Raw genomic sequence first — 18,482 nt, 5'->3', positions numbered from 1 at the left:
GCTAACGTGATCAAGAGCTCTGTCCAATACTAACGTGATCAAGAGCTCTGTCCAATACTAACGTGATCAAGAGCTCTGCCCAATACTAATGTGATCAAGAGCTCTGCCCAATAACAACGTGATCAAGAGTTCTGCCCAGTGCTAACGTGATCAAGAGTTCTGCCCAGTGCTAACGTGATCAAGAGCTCTGCCCAATACTAACGTGATCAAGAGCTCTGCCCAATAACAACATAATGAAGAGTTCTGCCCAGTGCTAACGTGATCAAGAGTTCTGCCCAGTGCTAACGTGATCAAAAGCTCTGTCCAATACTAACGTGATCAAGAGCTCTGCCCAATACTAACGTGATCAAGAGCTCTGTCCAATAACAACGTGATCAAGAGTTCTGCCCAGTGCTAACGTGATCAAGAGTTCTGCCCAGTGCTAAAGTGATCAAGAGCTCTGCCCAATAACAACGTGATCAAGAGTTTTGCCCAGTGCTAACGTGATCAAGAGCTCTGTCCAATACTAACGTGATCAAGAGCTCTGTCCAATACTAACGTGATCAAGAGCTCTGCCCAATACTAATGTGATCAAGAGCTCTGCCCAATAACAACGTGATCAAGAGTTCTGCCCAGTGCTAACGTGATCAAGAGTTCTGCCCAGTGCTAACGTGATCAAGAGCTCTGCCCAAGTGCTAACGTGATCAAGAGCTCTGCCCAATAACATAATGAAGAGTTCTGCCCAGTGCTAACGTGATCAAGAGTTCTGCCCAGTGCTAACGTGATCAAGAGCTCTGTCCAATACTAACGTGATCAAGAGCTCTGCCCAGTGCTAACGTGATCAAGAGTTCTGCCCAGTGCTAACGTGATCAAGAGCTCTGCCCAATAACAACGTGATCAAGAGTTCTGCCCAGTGCTAACGTGATCAAGAGTTCTGCCCAGTGCTAACGTGATCAAGAGTTCTGCCCAGTGCTAACGTGATCAAGAGTTCTGCCCAGTGCCAACGTGATCAAGAGTTCTGCCCAGTGCTAACGTGATCAAGAGTTCTGCCCAGTGCTAACGTGATCAAGAGCTCTGTCCAATACTAACGTGATCAAGAGCTATGTCCAATACTAACGTGATCAAGAGCTATGTCCAATACTAACGTGATCAAGAGCTCTGCCCAATACTAACGTGATCAAGAGCTCTGCCCAATAACAACGTGATCAAGAGTTCTGCCCAGTGCTAACGTGATCAAGAGCTCTGCCCAATACTAACGTGATCAAGAGCTCTGCCCAATACTAATGTGATCAAGAGCTCTGCAATAACAACGTGATCAAAAGTTCTGCCCAGTGCTAACGTGATCAAGAGTTCTGCCCAGTGCTAACGTGATCAAGAGCTCTGCCCAATACTAACGTGATCAAGAGCTCTGCCCAATAACAACATAATGAAGAGTTCTGCCCAGTGCTAACGTGATCAAGAGCTCTGCCCAATAACAACGTGATCAAGAGTTCTGCCCAGTGCTAACGTGATCAAGAGCTCTGTCCAATACTAACGTGATCAAGAGCTCTGCCCAATACTAATGTGATCAAGAGCTCTGCCCAGTGCTAACGTGATCAAGAGTTCTGCCCAGTGCTAACGTGATCAAGAGTTCTGTCCAGTGCTAACGTGATCAAGAGTTCTGCCCAGTGCTAACGTGATCAAGAGTTCTGCCCAGTGCTAACGTGATCAAGAGTTCTGCCCAGTGCTAACGTGATCAAGAGCTCTGCCCAGTACTAACGTGATCAAGAGCTCTGCCCAATAACAACGTGATCAAGAGTTCTGCCCAGTGCTAACGTGATCAAGAGCTCTGCCCAATAACAACGTGATCAAGAGTTCTGCCCAGTGCTAACGTGATCAAGAGCTCTGTCCAATACTAACGTGATCAAGAGCTCTGCCCAATACTAACGTGATCAAGAGCTCTGCCCAATACTAATGTGATCAAGAGCTCTGCCCAATAACAACGTGATCAAGAGTTCTGCCCAGTGCTAACGTGATCAAGAGTTCTGCCCAATGCTAACGTGATCAAGAGCTCTGTCCCAATACTAACGTGATTCAAGAGCTCTGCCCAATACTAATGTGATCAAGAGCTCTGCCCAGTGCTAACGTGATCAAGAGTTCTGCCCAGTGCTAACGTGATCAAGAGTTCTGTCCCAGTGCTAACGTGATCAAGAGTTCTGCCCAGTGCTAACGTGATCAAGAGTTCTGCCCAGTGCTAACGTGATCAAGGGCTCTGTCCAAGAGCTCTGCCCAATACTAATATGTTCAAGAGCTCTGCCCAATAACAACGTGATCAAGAGTTCTGCCCAGTGCTAACGTGATCAAGAGCTCTGTCCAATACTAACGTGATTAAGATCTCTGCCCAATACTAATGTGATCAAGAGCTCTGCCCAATAACAACGTGATCAAGAGTTCTGCCCAGTGCTAACGTGATCAAGAGCTCTGCCCAATACTAACGTGATCAAGAGCTCTGCCCAATAACAACGTGGAGCAGTCTCCTCCGACTGATTAGATAATTAAATCTTCAGTAGTGAATCCTAAGGTGTGCGAGTATTTTCTGAATTGACCGTGTCCAGTAATAATGGAAATTGCCTGTATCAGAAGGTCTTTGTTTAGATTCATCAGCCAGTACGCGAACTGCATGTTAGTGACTCTAATGAGCTTCTTGCCAAATTATTCACCAGATAAACTCTGCCACAGATGACAGTACTTATCTCTGAACTACTTCTCAATAGCTGGTAGACAGTTGAATACCTTATACCGTAAGTGCTTCTTTGAGCAATTTCTCGCTAATTCGTCAGCGAGTTCATTGCCCCTAAAACCAGCATTCCAGGAACCCAGCTGAGATGTGCTGTATCACGACTTGCTAGAACGGATAAAGAAGTATTGACGAATTCTCATACCCGTCTTAAAGTAAATTCTTTCGAATTAATGGCCGTAAGAGTGGCCTGACGATCAGATAGAATCACTATCCGTTTATCGACATACATTCTGTGCACCGAACCTAACCACCTTTCCCTAATCTAACTTTGCCTTAACTAATCAATACATGATGATCAAATGAAGTTGCTCAAACTTTCGTTTGGGTTCTGGGACTTACAGCTCAGGCATTTTGTCAAATGTTCAAGATTAGCCGAGTTTGGGAATACAGGTTTTATATCTGTCGACATTTCACCTTTAATAAATATGTATTGCCATGATCTCAAGACCAATAAAATTCCTGAAAATGTTCGATTGAAACGTTGCAGAGATTACTTAAAATTGGTTTTTTTTAACAAAATATTTTTATCCGTGTTATATACAATTGTAAAGGGTAAAATTTTGCAAATTAGCAATCAGCCGAAACAGAAAATCATTTAAAATTACGTTGTCTGGGTTGCACGCGTAAGCGGAAGAGGTAAAGATATCGCGCGCTATATGTCGCACATGTTGATGTTTAAATATAAACCAGTTTTCACATCAGATACGTATCTGGAGACAATGACATAAGACAGGTTCATTACGCAGACATACGAGACGCGCATGTGTAGTTCTACGGGCTCTGCCTCCACCTGGACACCTAATAGCCTCTGCGGTCGTGCTACATTCCGTCACAGATATCGGCACCGTTATTCCTGTTCGCACTTCACTGGCGTATTCGAGAATCTACAGATTCCTTGACCAATAGGTCTCGTCACTGATAGTAATGTGCAGTCAGACTTGACAATGGTGTGCCTTGCGCCAGATGGTGCTATCCATCGGAATATCGCGGTACAATTGAAGAGGCATTTCTGTTTCCGGTAGAATATAAACTAAGGTGAGCACCGTATGCAAGATCATCGTGAGAATATTTCTCCGACAGGACTTAAACTCTTCTTTACTTTGCTCTATCACTTAGCTCACAAAAGGGTTTTGATGGTATTCATATTATGCCAACAGTGTCTAACCAGTCAGATTTTTTAATGTCGCTTTAGAGCTTCAGAATGACATAGCCAATTATAGGCCAGTATCGTTGTTCCCGAGTTTTTCAAAGATCATCGAGAAAATCGTCATAACAAGACTATTTTAACACTTCAACACCAAATGTCAACATGGTTTCATGAAGAGTAGGTCAACACTGACAGGATAGGTGGAACTTCTTGAAGATATCATCGATAGCATAGAAAATGGCTGCTCCGTCTCCGGGATTTTTGTGACATGAGCAAGGCTTTTGATTATCCTGGGCCATGAAGTGATTCTACCCAAGCTGAGCTCCCTGAGAATAGATGGAAAAACTCTTTGCTGGTTCTCTATCTGGAAGACAGATCACAAATTGCGGAGATTTCTCACGTCACTGAGGGGAAATTATGCAGGGCAAGATCCTACCCTCTTTCTAAAGCAGAGGTGTGCCTCAGGGATCGGTTTTGGGACCTGTTATGTTTATATTGTTTACCTATAAACTACAACCTTATGTCAGCCCCTATGGCTCGCCAATTGCTATATGTATGCCAACAATACATTCATCTTATCACCAGGGAATGTGGATTCAGTTGAAATCAATTTCTTCATTGCTATGAGTGTGGCCTCCGATTACTGCTACAGGAATAACTTGGTCTTAACGAGGGAAAAACAAAGCAGTTACTGTTCGGACCAAAGAAAAATTTAATCACTGATATCCCAGACCCTTCTGATCAAAGACAACACCAAAAACCTGGGACTTAGCACTGCTTCTATGCCATTAAAAGGATTGTCGATGTGGGTACTAAAGAGGCAGTCAGGGCCACTTACTGTCTTTTTTGATAGCCACATGACCTATGGGATCGCTCTGTGGTGTAGATCGTCCTGCTTCAATTTGGAGAGTCCTACTTATCCAGAAGAGGGTGATTAGAGCAATGGAATTTCGTGAAAGCTGTAGGAAGACCTTCCGTGAGTGTTATCTTCCTATTTCTTTAAGTTTTATTATTTTTTTTATTTTTATTAGGGTTGTAGTCTTTTATCATTTTTTTTTTGTAAAGTTATTAAATTTCTCTCCTGTGGTGTCAGCTTAAATCTTGGTAGCTATAATGGTAGTCTCTACTAACAGCTTACCAATAAATTCGGCTATAAACCAGCAACGAACCAGGCATGCGAATGACTTCAACCTTCCTTTCCATCGCACAGCACTGTTTGCGAAGAAGCCTTCCTACGCAGGTTTAAGATTATTCAATCTCCTTCGAGATAAGTTGGAGGACTTCGACTTCAGACGTCACTTCTCATTTTCATTCAATACTGTTTGATTTTCAAAATAAACATTTAACATTTTTATAAATGATTTGCCTGTAAACATCGAGAATATCGGTGCATTTCGCTTGTCAAACATTTAAAATATGGATCACACAATGTATTCCACAAATGTTAGCCATTGGAGAGAATGAGGATTTGCTTACTCTACAGTCGCTTATGTGGTGGGATAAAAAATTGTTAAATATATAATAAAGGTCTAAATAACGTAGCTAACACTGATTTACCAAAATATAAGTTTTCAATGCAAAAAATATATTTCGCTGTTGTTATATAATTAACTATATGTATTATAGCTATTATAGACAGTTTTGAGACAATAGTTAAAAACATTATCTGTGGCAGACGCCTTACGAAGTACACTCAGAGTGACATTAGTTGGTCTCACTCAGTATAGAGCCGCAGTAATGGTTATAAACAAATTCCTCTAAAGGTATAGGGTGACTTTTATTTCACATTACTGAACACTCACCATTCTATAAAACTTTATTTTTATAAGAAAGCAGTTAGTACTCAACCAATTCACTCGCCATGTCACATAAATTCCTAGCCTTTTAAGATTAAGAAGAAATATTATTTTTACAAACTATACATTTTTTCAACAGGAAAACCGTGTTAGATTTAACCAGAGTTATGCTCGGGTGTTTGGCCGAGATGTAGAAGCGATGAAGGCCATCGAACGCTCAGAGAGTGAAATGTCGTTGGAGCAGCTGATACAGCAGTGGCTGGAGCGCACTCCAGGACTGGAGGCTAATGGGTTCGACTTCTGGAGCAAGTACAAGCGGGCTGTCGACGAGTGGCTGGAGGGTCAGAGACTTACAGCAATGGTAAGCATTTCTACTTCAACAATAATTGTTAGTACACATAAACCAGACATTTCCAGGATCAAGGAATATAGCATTCTTCGCAAATATTTGGACATGTATATCTTTTCATGCTTCTGAAAATACTATCCCCTAAACGGCTACACAAAAGGAAGTGAGAATAAAAATGTCCAGGTACACTGACATGGTTGAAGGTTTCAGCTATCAGCAGCTTTCAACAGCAGTTACTGACAGAAGCAGCGGTGACCCAGACTTCTCTCTAGTAGTGCTGACAACTGCAAACATATTTTCACCTTCAGGGAACCCCTGCTTGTCTATGGGCAATTCTGATGACTTTTGAATCCACATAAATGAACAAATACAAATAAACGTTTACAAACTGAAATGGTGTGATGTATTGTTTATACAATAAATACAACTGTGAAGGTTAATCTGTTGCAGGAGAGCAAGTGTGAAGCAGAGCAAATGTTCCTGTTATCGGACATTGAGAAGCGTGCAGAACTGTTCCACTCCGTGTTGGACCCAGGCGCACACGCGGCGTTGGTGCAACGAGGGGAACGTCGGTTCTCCCACAAGGCTCTGCAAGGAGCAATCATGATCACGTTCTACCGTGACGAGGCACGCTTCAGCCAACCTCACCAATTGCTGTCCCTCCTCATGGACATAGACTCACTCATCACCAAGTGGAGATGTGGGTCACTTAAGCTTAACCATCTATTCTGTATTAGGATACATGGCATAATTAGGATCTTGTGTATTACACTGACCACACTTAAGTTATATACTTTTTGTGTGTTTTCAGTTAAAAAATAAAAACTTACCCGAACGTTAACTGTCTCGCAAGTTACCTACCTAACCCCTACGTTATAGTGGGTGCACTTGTATCTTACCCAGGACAAATATATTGGTCTTTTGTAGAAAATAGAACAAAAACTTACCTAACTATGTGATTGTTACACACATCCAACCTACAATACCTGAAAGGAAAGTGATCAAGTTCACTTCATTGAAACGACTTGAATGAACTATACAAGTTCCCCCCCTATGCGACGACCAAAATTGCTTGTTGATCCCTAGTTTCAAGTGATGGGTAAAAATTTAAGTTTGATTCATGTAGACAGCTACTTGACTAATACAAACTCTATACTTAAGTTGTCTGTACTCAAGTAAACCAGCAACTGAAATATCAGATAAAATAACCATTTTATAACTAAACGTGCCTTAAATTTAAGCGCTTCACTTGAATTTAAACTGCAGTCTCTTTTTTCACTTGAATATAATGAAAACACAGCAATCAAGAGAAAGCAATTGTAATAAGTAAACTTGAGTCAAATAACTTGACCCATGTATGTTCACAGAGCCAATATAGTAACCATGTCTGTTCTTCTATATAATAATAGTGTACTAAAATGGTAGAGATAAGAAGGGCTCAACATCGTAGTTTGCTTTGTTGTTGGCGGAAACTTCCCTGAAACATGTGGAAAATGTAATTGGGATTCATGGCCAACTTTGATGTGAACTCGTAAATTACTCCAATTGACAAATATTTTACACTCCCCCCCCCCAACATGAACCCTGCAAGCTTGCCTTGCACCTGACATCATATAACACAATCGCAGTTTAAGTTTAAATGTTTCATCTCTATATGAAACCAACAAATCCTACAAAATAAATTTATCACATAACTTTACAATATACTAAGTTTGTTTATTCTGCATTTTTCTCATTGCAGTTATGGTTATCCATAAGACTCATGTAAAACATATTCAAATTTTACTTATTAATTTGTTGCCCTTATGTTTTGATGCTAAACTTCAAGTCTAGTGCCTTTCTACAAATAGTTTTTGCACAGATGGACGGACAGACAACAAGATTTTAAGAAGAACCTGTTGGGTCCTTAAAAACTCCACCAATATCTATGGAATCTACATCAGTGTTTCTGCTTCAATGTGGACAGATACTAAAATGTGCTTTGACAGCTTAGGATTTAAATGACCAGTAAAAAACATTCCTTGATAATGAAAGGTATTAATTCTCCATAAATGAAAATTATGAAGAATTTGGATTAAAACTACTTTTAACAGCTTATTTGGAAACCAAAGTTAAGCAATGATCAACAACTCCAATTATTATTAATTACTTTATGGAAATACTGTGTTCAAGAACTGATCCCGTAAACTGATTCTTGTAGATAGATGTTTAACAACAAGCATAAAGTAAATTTTATTTAGGTTTGATGCCAGCAGCATTAGCAGATGAATGTGACATGTTGCAGACAACCACGTTCTGATGGTCCAACGAATGATCGGGTCCCAACACGTTGGCACTGGAGGTTCTTCAGGTTATCACTACCTTCGTTCAACCCTCAGGTACAGAGAAGGAGAAGCTCTCCTACCTCCACATTGTGAGGTTAATGTTAATATCACCAAGACCAAAATGTTTCATTATTGCTGTGCAAACATTTTCTTCTTGCCTCAGTGATTATGTGTTGTAAGGAGCAACACAATACATCTAAATACTTGCTGTATACAGTATATTGACTCACGTCACTATGGACATTAAAAGTGTTTAAACAATCTGTTATTGATATAAACGTTGCTGTAAAACTACAGATACGTTGTTTCTTTCACGGATATTTATGGCCATTTCAAATGCTTTACAAAACTATTATTGTAATAAGAATGATTAATTTTTCACGACACTTTAAATATTGACACTACATAAGCCAATATCGTGTGGTGTATAATTTTCATAGCGGTTTGCTTGCTTTGATATTTCATCAAAACAATGAAAACCGTCATTTACCTAACCGACTGTTTAGTAGAGTACTCTTAAAAATATCTTCTAAAACACGACCGAGGATGCAGTGGCCAACACAGTTTGTTACCATGTTTCTGTAAATAACTTCAGTGCATGCCTCTAAGTGCAAAGCATAGCTTGGTAATTATTTGAGTAATTTAATAAATAAATGAATGAGAAATTTTGTTGTAAGTGTTTAAGAATAACAAATTTCATAGGTTATCTACATTTATTTAGTAATATCCTTCATCACATCATACATGAGTAGTTAGTTTCCTGTTACTTAAGAGTATGTTTGTAAATGTGTCCTTTACAGTTATATTTATACCGTGGGATTGAAGCAGAGCACCCTCTTTTGTTTTCTCCACTCCTCCAACAGTAATCAATTGTGCACTATATATTCTCTCCTGCAAGTATTCTATCTTTCATTACACTTTTTTTACGAGGGGTATTAGAAAAATAAGGTTCCCATGATTTTTTAAAATAGACAGCTCTATATTTCTACTTAGTGTTATACATCAATTTAAAACTTAAAAGTTAAGCTATTTTTCCACATAATGACCGTTTCTGTCCAAACACTTTTGTAGACGATGCTCCAATTTTTCTATCCCCATGTTGTAGAATTCTGCCGCCAATCCTTTGAGGAATCGAGTAACCTCTTTACTTGTCTTCATCATCGGTACTGAAGCGTTGGCCAACCAAGTGTTCCTTTAATTTTGGGAATAAGTGATAATCACTTGGAGCTAGGTCTGCGCTATAGGGGGGATGGGGCACAATAGTCCAGCCAAAATTTGTCAGCAGTTCTTGAGTTTGACGTGAGACATGAGGTCGAGCGTTGTCATGAAGAAGCCTCACACTATTGGACAATCTTCCTCTCCAGGCGGTTCTGGATAGCGCGTCTCAGTTCGAAATCTCAGGAATAAGCAAAGCAAGTTCGTGAATGGTGATTCTCCGATCTTCAAGCAATATTGTCTCAACTTTTTCAACAACTCCATCTGAAACTGAAGGCCGTCCATTTTGGTTTTCGTCATAAATTTCTTCCATGCAGCCTTCACTGAATTCTCTACACCATTTCCGAACGTGTTGAACAGATATGCAGTTTTCCTGATGAAACCTCGTTTAACTGACGATGAATTTCAATAGGTGAAATCTGTTTTGCATTTAAAAAAACGTATCATAGCACGAATTTCGCACCTGGCGGTAACAACGATAGGGAAGCTCCATCTTAGAAGGCAGCTAGGCCGGCACTGTTGGACGAAGCGAGGTGCGAGTGGTATGGATAGAGAGAGGGACAGCTGATGAGTAAGACAGTGTTTTCCAGATTTCTCCCAACATATTGCATTCTGTCTCGGCGGCATAGGGAACCTTATTTTTCTAATACCCCTCGTAATAAAGAAGAAATTGATCCCCTTTTAGGCCTTTTTCTGCCCGTTCCCATGAGCCATTGGACTGTGTGAGGATGTTATCAAACAGAATAAGAAAGAGTCAATACAGTATAAGGTCGATGGTACTGATATAAAGTACTAAGGTCACAGACAGGATTTGAACCCAGGCTCTCTCTAACTCAGATCCAACGTGTAACATCTTACACGAGTGGCTATAGATCTCCCTCTCTCTCTCTAGTCTATCCCTCGTATCAGCCAAAACTGTTATTTCAGCTTCCACATAAGCCTCCGATTTTCCTTCCTCTAAGGTTATAAATCTGGAATTTTCGAAAACTTGCAATTCCAATTGTTTATTCCTTTAGTGTTTCACTTCCTGAGTGATGGAATGTGTTGTACAATCAATGTCTAAACAGTAGCCTAGTCCTGAGTGATGGAATGTGTTGTACAATCAATGTCTAAACAGTAGCCTAGTCCTGAGTGATGGAATGTGTTGTACAATCAATGTCTAAACAGTAGCCTAGCACTTTTCTATTCTCTCCTATTTTTATATCAATGAGGTTTCTAACTAAGTAACTTATACAACATAATTTTTTCATCATAATCTCACTGTTAAGTTTATTCTCATTTTTTCTCTTCTTATTATTATGCTATCAATACAACTTTATTTCCACATGTTGGAACGTTACAGCCTTGTGTCATATAATAAATTATACCACAAAACTAAGTAATTGGGACGGTTGTGTGTGCTACTAACAACTGATGAACACAATGTTTCCAGTGACCGTTACAAAGTATTCCTGGATCTTTTCAACCTGTCAGCATTTCTGCTGCCACGAAACCACATCCCTCCACTGACCGGAACCATAAAGAGTCAGCTGTCGTCGCTGGGAGGTCTGCGGGAACGTCACTGCGACTGTGATTCCGACAAGCCTGTACACGACTGAACACGTTCACCACGGTAACACTGGTGCTAGCTACCCACACTGCTACCAACCTCCTACCGACTCACTAATGGCTGCCCAGTCGTCAATAGATAAGCAAAGTAAAACTTGGCAAAGATTGGCAGCAATTATCGAGAGTGGTGAAGAACCAACAGTGCTGTTTGATATGTCCACAGGTCTTTGGAATCATACAAGGAATGAAACAAAACTAAAGTGTTTGCTCTCATTGGAACAATGGGTAACATAACCATTCCCAATGGGTGTACAGCTATTTCTGAAAAAAATATAATTATAAAACCTAGTATTGTTTGTCCTGTCACTTGCTATATGGACAAAATAATAAAGGTTTTTGCAGTGGGCATTGAATTTAACGGGTCACAGGTTGGTAGTTAAATTTTAAAATGTTCAATTTGTTCCTACCCTACATTTTCAGAAAAAGAGAAAATCAATATGGTTTAAAATATTTTTAGAAATTTCATGAATATTGTACAATTTAATATTTATATTGATACTCAAATTAATGGGAGCTTATTTTTACCCTGTAAGTAAGTATTTAACATTATAACTTTATATAATTTTTCTGTAATTAAAATTTATTTGTATATTTCCAGTAACTTCAAATAAATTAAACTAATGTAATGTAGCAGATAAATAAAAAATACTCTAAATTAAATCAAAATGTAAAAATATAACACAATCTTAGTCAGGAGAATCCTTAAATATGCCTGACTCTTACAAGCAAATACAAATTAGTTAAGGATAATTCTATGTACTAATAAAATAGGCCTGGTTTCATTATTAAATATTTTAAAATTTATATCTTGTTTACACTAGCTTGTTCAAGTACTCTATTTTTTATTATAGGAATAGTTAATTTATTAGATTATACTGCCTATTATTTATTAGCTGAAATCAAAACTGAATTACTTAACAATCTCAGCTTAATAGTTTTGTGTTAGGTACGAAAGGAAGTAAATTTAGCACTTTCTAGTCATTTAGCTAATTTAAAAGGTAAATGAAATGAATTATTACTATTTACATGATAAGAACAGTTTTAACCAAATAAGTTGTACTAATTCTACTTTACCAGTTGGTACAAGTATTTTGTTTATATTACCTTACTTAATATTTAGGTCATTGTATTATTGAAATTTGTTGGTGGTTTTATGTAAAGCTTGTTAATGATTGTTTTGCCTTTATGCGTTACAGGTTCTTGTTTTTTACTATTATACATTATATTATTAGTCAAACTTTCAAATTGTTAAGTTTAAATATTTTATTGCGTTGTTTGTGACTAATTTTGTTGACCCCTTAACAACTTTTATGAATTAATTCATCATAGCCACTGACAAAACTGGCAGGTTTTTTTAATATAACTTTTTTTATCACCATTTTCCTCTTTTAATACATTCTTCGATAAATTTTCTATTTCTTTTGATTATGTGTTGCCAATCAAAATATTACGATTATTCAAATATATTTTCATTCAGAATTATTATTAACCATTAAATATTATTATTATTGGTTAGTTTTGGAAACTTTACACAGCTGTATTTCAGAAATGGTTGAAGATAAAATGTTTTAAATTTTGTATTTTTTAATCTAAGCATTTACTATGAGTACCTATTACAAATTTTAGCAAAATCCAAAATGATGAGGTAAATTGAGTTGAATTAGCTCTGTAGTAAAAATAGGCAACAAAATTACATTTCACAACATTTTGTTATTTAGTGTACAGTACATAATAAAACAAAAGAGAACACTTTATTAGAGCTAAAAAAAAAAAAAAAACTGTTGAGGGGTTAATTATACATATGATTTAACAAATTTTTTGTAAAAATATTTTGTTATGTTTACAAAGCAATTAAAAACATAATATGAGAGGGTATTATCTCATCTAGAAAATAACCTTGATCAATTTTTATCTTCCTAATGTAGTACATTTCTAGGGAACATTGTACGTTTTATATCTGCAGAATAATCATTGCAATGTGTACAGTGTTATCTGCATAAAGGAGAAAAGATTTGCAAGAATGTTTGAGAACCTGTGTAACAGTTTTGTCACTTTCACTGCCATTTGTTCACTGGAAGGCCGGTTCATTGATGGTTTTGGAGCTATCACTAAACAATAATCAATTTCTGATTTTGCAAACTTTCACATTTGAACTTGGACATTCAGTCTTTGCATTGACTAAGGTTACAGACGCATTGACATTAAACCGATGTTCATCGCTTCGAAACATTAATTGTGACAGAAATGTACAGTCGTATAAACCACTAACCACAGCCGAGAATGTGCCGTAACTCAAGTAATGATATCCAGATTGTACACTGCTTCATACTAGTAAGACTAGAAACTAATTACCAAACAGTTTTTTAGCCCTTCTATATATTATCAAAACACAAAATATAACAAAATCATATTATTTCCATTAGAATTTAAATACTTTCAATTTGATTTGAAAGCCCAATTCCTATGAGCCTTATCTTCCAGTGACAGCTCAACATAGCTTCTCACATTATCACAAGTACTGTACTATGTACTGTTGGTACTGGCTGTACTAGCACACAGTCTACTGTCACCACTGTACTAGAGTAGTTCGTTTATTGTTATTGTTTACTACTTTGTGAATCAATCATTTCATTGTAATTTTAGTTTCCAGTATTTTTCACCTTTTACACAGTTAATGTTTAACTCTTAAATACATTTTTTTGTTTTCACAGATTTTGCCACTCAATATTAACTGCAGTGCTCTACACATTCTTTAACTGTAATAGAGATAACAATTAAAGGTATTTTTAATTTTAAGATGGTGTTTATTTACTACATAATAGCACTATTTGATATCTGGTAAGCTAACCGTAAAGCATTTACCTACAGTAGACTCTCACTGATCCAGCAGATATCAGAGCACGGTATTGCCGGATTAGTGAAAACGCCGGATTATTGGAAGGACATCAATAAAAATGCTTAAATTGTTCCAAATGTGTGCTTTATTACACTGAACACTATTCAAAATTACTGTTACAGTACTTGTGTGCTAAATTTAAATGAAAGGCATTAAAACAGTTTCTTTAAACATTATTTTAATCATTGGTTTCTATATAAGTGCTGTATCACACTAGACGTAAACATAACCTTAACTTACGGTGTGGTAAATCTATTCCATTAGAGTAAAACATTTTTGATTTTCTTTTGTTTCTTGGTTTGAAATGATACTTTTAATACTTTCTCTTGAAGCCTCTTTAAAACAAGAACATCACTAGAAGACAGTCATTTCCTTTGCCCACTTCACAGAAGTTACAAAAACATTCATCGCAACATTGGGTACAAGCAAATAAACCACTCTCATCTGTGTTATAAACTTCATCAGGAGTTAGGTCTAGTTCCTCCAACTAACATAAACTTTTCCTTGAATGGTTCACATGATAGTTTTATGTCTGTCGTACGTAACAACCGAATTCCGAAATGCTTTTTGAATTTTTCTAACCATCCTTTTGCTTTAAAACCGTTTTTTTTTCCATTATCTTCTCACAGAAAACCTTTGCCTTTTCTTTAAGAATCTCTCCTAAAATTGGTGTTTGCCTGTTCTGTTCTTGAAGACACCACGCATACAAGCTGTCCTCAACCTGAGAAAATTTACCTTTTTTCAGTGTTTTCCTGGCACTTTTCACATTGTCATTGCTTTTGCAAAAAAATTAAAATCTTTCACTGTTCTTCTGTATGTCATGTATCGTTGTGTGACAGATACCATATTTATCTGCGAGGTTAGCAAGCTTATCGCCTTTATCAAGTCTCTTTAAAATCCCGTTCTTCTGAAGCAGAGTTAAGTTTTCATTTACACTGAGTGAGGCATTTTTCTCTTACTGTCTTGAAATATAAATTAAGCACAGTAGCAATAACACGGATAACACTGGCACTGTTAACGTTAACAGCGGGTAAACCATGAGACAACTGAGCAATCGTAGGTTGTTTGTTTACAACAGTTTCCAGTAACTTGTCTCAACTTGAACCACTCCACACTCATCAAAATACACTGGATTATAGAGGGTCTACTGTACCAAACTGAATCACTATATTTTTAAATTTTGTCTTTAGAACAGGGTTAGCATTTAACAACTACAAGCAACAATAAATTCTGATTTATTAAAGAGGAATTAAAAACCTTGAGATACTGAAGAGTGAACTGAGAAGATCTCAGGAGTCATTAAATAAATTTCAATTTATATAAATATATGTTTATTTTCTGTATATAAATTATTTTAAAACAACAGAAAATTTGAAATCAAGGAAAAATATATTGCAATATTAACATAAACATTAAAAACAAGACAAATATATCTGAAAATAAGAACTAATTATTTATAAAACCAGTCTATAAATAAGCAACACCACCCACTGTGTTCTGATATGCACCTTCAATATTATTTATATACTGTAATAGCTCATGATGTACATAAAAATGAATAAAACAGTACAAATTGACTTATGTGCTTTGATTATAAAACCTGGACAATTAAATTCTGCAATATGCTCACATAACCCACATAAACTTGTCTTGATTGATGTAAAACATAATTAAAAATGACCTGAAGAGGGCGAAGCTCAATGCGACTGATGAGAAATTAACCAACTCTGAGTCAAATCCCTGTAAAGCTGAGTGGTCCATTATTGCTGCTGTCAGAAGACATACGCCTTTATCCAGCCCCAACATTTCACCTGAAGGATTTTCGGATTTCTTCATTGACACCGTGAAAGAAATACGACTAAACATTACTCCTAATAATCCATCTGCTGAAAATCTACTTGGTAGAACATCCCGTACTTGTTTTTAGAAGTTTACCAAAAATCTTTAAAAATATCAAAAACTGTTCTTATTTATAAAAAGGGTTCCAAGGATTTACCGGGTTCCTAAAGACCGATCTCTGTGGTACCCATTTTTTCAAAACTTCAAAAGGAGAAAGATGCACTCTGGATGCGGTCGGGGCTTTGGTGGGATTGATAGTTAATGGCATCGAGGCCAAAGCTGCCACTACAGCAACCCTTTTTGACCTCACCAGAGCTTTTGACTGTGTCCCGAGAGAAATCATGCTCTCTAAATTATCTTATTATGGCATCAAAAATTCTGGATTGGTACTTTTAAAATCATACCTAACTGAGCGAGGGCGAGAGTTTGTGTTGGTGGTTGTCTCTTTGGTTATCACTCGATTGAGTTTGGTGTGCCACTAAAAGACTGTCTGGAGCACAAAAACGCAAGGTAGTACGAGAAGAGAAGGCAACAACTCAAGCGCTTATTTCAAAAGCTCACATTCTATTCTGCTCCTTCTAGTTCTTCTGCTGTCATTAGTGAACCTGAACATGTCTCAGTGAACATGAGTACATCTAATGAAGTACTACCAGATTCAGAGTCTATTGACAAAAATATTAATGAGAATAAAGTTGACAAAACTATATCAATGAAATAAAATCAAATCTTTAATTGCTCGTAACAATTACACATTGTATGGCAAACATCATAATTAATTCTAAATTTTAAACTCTCATACCTGTACCTATTCTTCTAAATATGTTCATATAATCCATTTAAATCCATATTACAAAAAATATATATATAAAATATATTGCTTGAGTAGTTACTTGACAATAATTATTTCCCCAAATGCTAGAAAATCCAACAAAAACATGGAGGAAATGTATGCATACAGCAGTAAGAGGACAAATAGAAGTAAATTAAAATCCTCAACCAATAACAAACATAAAACCCAACCTTTACATATACATATGACGAGCACCGGCACGACCAGGAGAGCACAGCAAGCAAGTATATACGAAAGCAGTGAAGGTATCAGCACAAAGAAAAGGAGAGATAAAATCAAGGAGAAGGTAATAAAATAAGAAACATACAGTAATAATGAAATTGCTGTATTTCAACCAGTTATACAACTTAATTTAAAATATAAAATAACAGTGGTGCATTATAAAAAGTTCCTGTCTCATTTAACTACTCTTTTCTTATTTACAGTTGTGACCGCCATCGCTTAATCAACTTTGACACAATCTTTGTGTTGCATAATTAACTCCCAGGTACACTAACACTATTTTACATATAAAAATAGGAATATACTCATTCGAAGTTCTAACAATTTGTATGTTTATTTAGGATAATATGTTAAAAATGACTGCTGCAGGAACTGAATTAATGGGATATTGATCTTGACGATTTAGTAATTTCTTGTTTTATTAAAATAAATAATATCAATCTATACAATTTTAACATGTAACAACTAATCTAACTCTGGATGATAATGACAGAACTGACGTCCATGCAGCCGTCACAGTTAGACAAGTACGAGCGCTGTCTTGTCCAGACACGAAGGCAGGAGCAGTCGTGATGATTACAGTTCAGCCAATCAGCTATCAGTCGAGATGTGTCACGTCGTTGAGCCAAACAACTTCAGACACAGTTCTTCAAATTGCTTCAAATGCTCAGCTTTTATATACCTCTTGAAACCTGCAATCAAATTCATTGTCTGTTATTAAGTTGAAATGTATATTCCCGTGACAATTGGAACGGTCTTGCAGGAGAACTACTACAGTAAAATGCAAGTGCTTCTATTTCTCTCTCACTGATTCATTCACAAATTGCCTCAATGTTTTCATTGGATTTGCAAGCATTTGAGAAAATAATTATTGTCAAATTACTGCTCAAGCACATTTATATTCTTTTTTTGTAATAAAATAAAAAATAAATTGCATCACAGTTTTTTTGTAATTTATATTAAAAACATGTTTTAGTAAACAACCTTATACGCAATTATTCCGTTTCGATTCGTTATAATTGCACACTGGAACCACAACAAATAGCTTGTTTTGTTATTGTTTACATTTTTCCATGTGCTCAATTTTCATCACTTCAATGTTCTGCTTACATTCTATGTATCGTGTTCTCAATGTTTAGTGTTTAACTGTTTATAGTTGTTGAATGAGTTTTTAGTTCTTCCGCTACTTCATGGAACAAGACAATTTGCGTACTTCTGAAGTAGACAGATACTTGGCCAGTGATATTAAGATCTTCAAAAGTGACAACATCTACAATAACCGCTTCTCCTGAAAGACTGACCACAAGCCCACGGTTTTCGGAATCCTGTGTTGAGTCCTCTCCTTATGTCATAGCTTCTACAAAAATGCAGGTTCCCGAGAAAACAGATTTTCCTGCAAATACCTCTGAGCCTGGTGATTTAAGGACAGCAGAATCTTTTTTAGATTTAAGTCCAAATATAGTAATACGGGTTCATAG

At 36.9% G+C, this 18,482-nt stretch overlaps 2 protein-coding genes across 2 annotated transcripts in view; one reads left to right on the top strand and one right to left on the bottom strand.

The window, feature by feature from the left end:
* The window catches only part of LOC124357923 (tryptophan 2,3-dioxygenase), a 58,234-nt gene extending 42,564 nt beyond the window's left edge, over positions 1 to 15,670 (top strand). Inside the window, exons 6-9 of the mRNA XM_046810040.1 lie at positions 5,841 to 6,062; positions 6,501 to 6,750; positions 8,335 to 8,428; positions 11,022 to 15,670. Of these exons, the coding sequence (XP_046665996.1) occupies positions 5,841 to 6,062; positions 6,501 to 6,750; positions 8,335 to 8,428; positions 11,022 to 11,187 (732 nt within the window). The 3' untranslated portion in view covers positions 11,188 to 15,670. The remainder of the gene's footprint in view (positions 1 to 5,840; positions 6,063 to 6,500; positions 6,751 to 8,334; positions 8,429 to 11,021) is intronic.
* Positions 15,671 to 17,091: 1,421 nt separating this feature from the next.
* The window catches only part of LOC124358529 (regulator of telomere elongation helicase 1 homolog), a 76,289-nt gene continuing 74,898 nt past the window's right edge, over positions 17,092 to 18,482 (bottom strand). The window contains 1 exon segment of the mRNA XM_046810827.1: positions 17,092 to 17,696. Coding sequence (XP_046666783.1) covers positions 17,617 to 17,696 — 80 coding nt within the window. The 3' untranslated portion in view covers positions 17,092 to 17,616.

This window comes from Homalodisca vitripennis, chromosome 3, assembly GCF_021130785.1.
Source record: "Homalodisca vitripennis isolate AUS2020 chromosome 3, UT_GWSS_2.1, whole genome shotgun sequence".
Taxonomy (NCBI): Eukaryota; Metazoa; Arthropoda; class Insecta; order Hemiptera; family Cicadellidae; genus Homalodisca; species Homalodisca vitripennis.
This window is presented reverse-complemented; position numbering and strand designations above follow the sequence as displayed.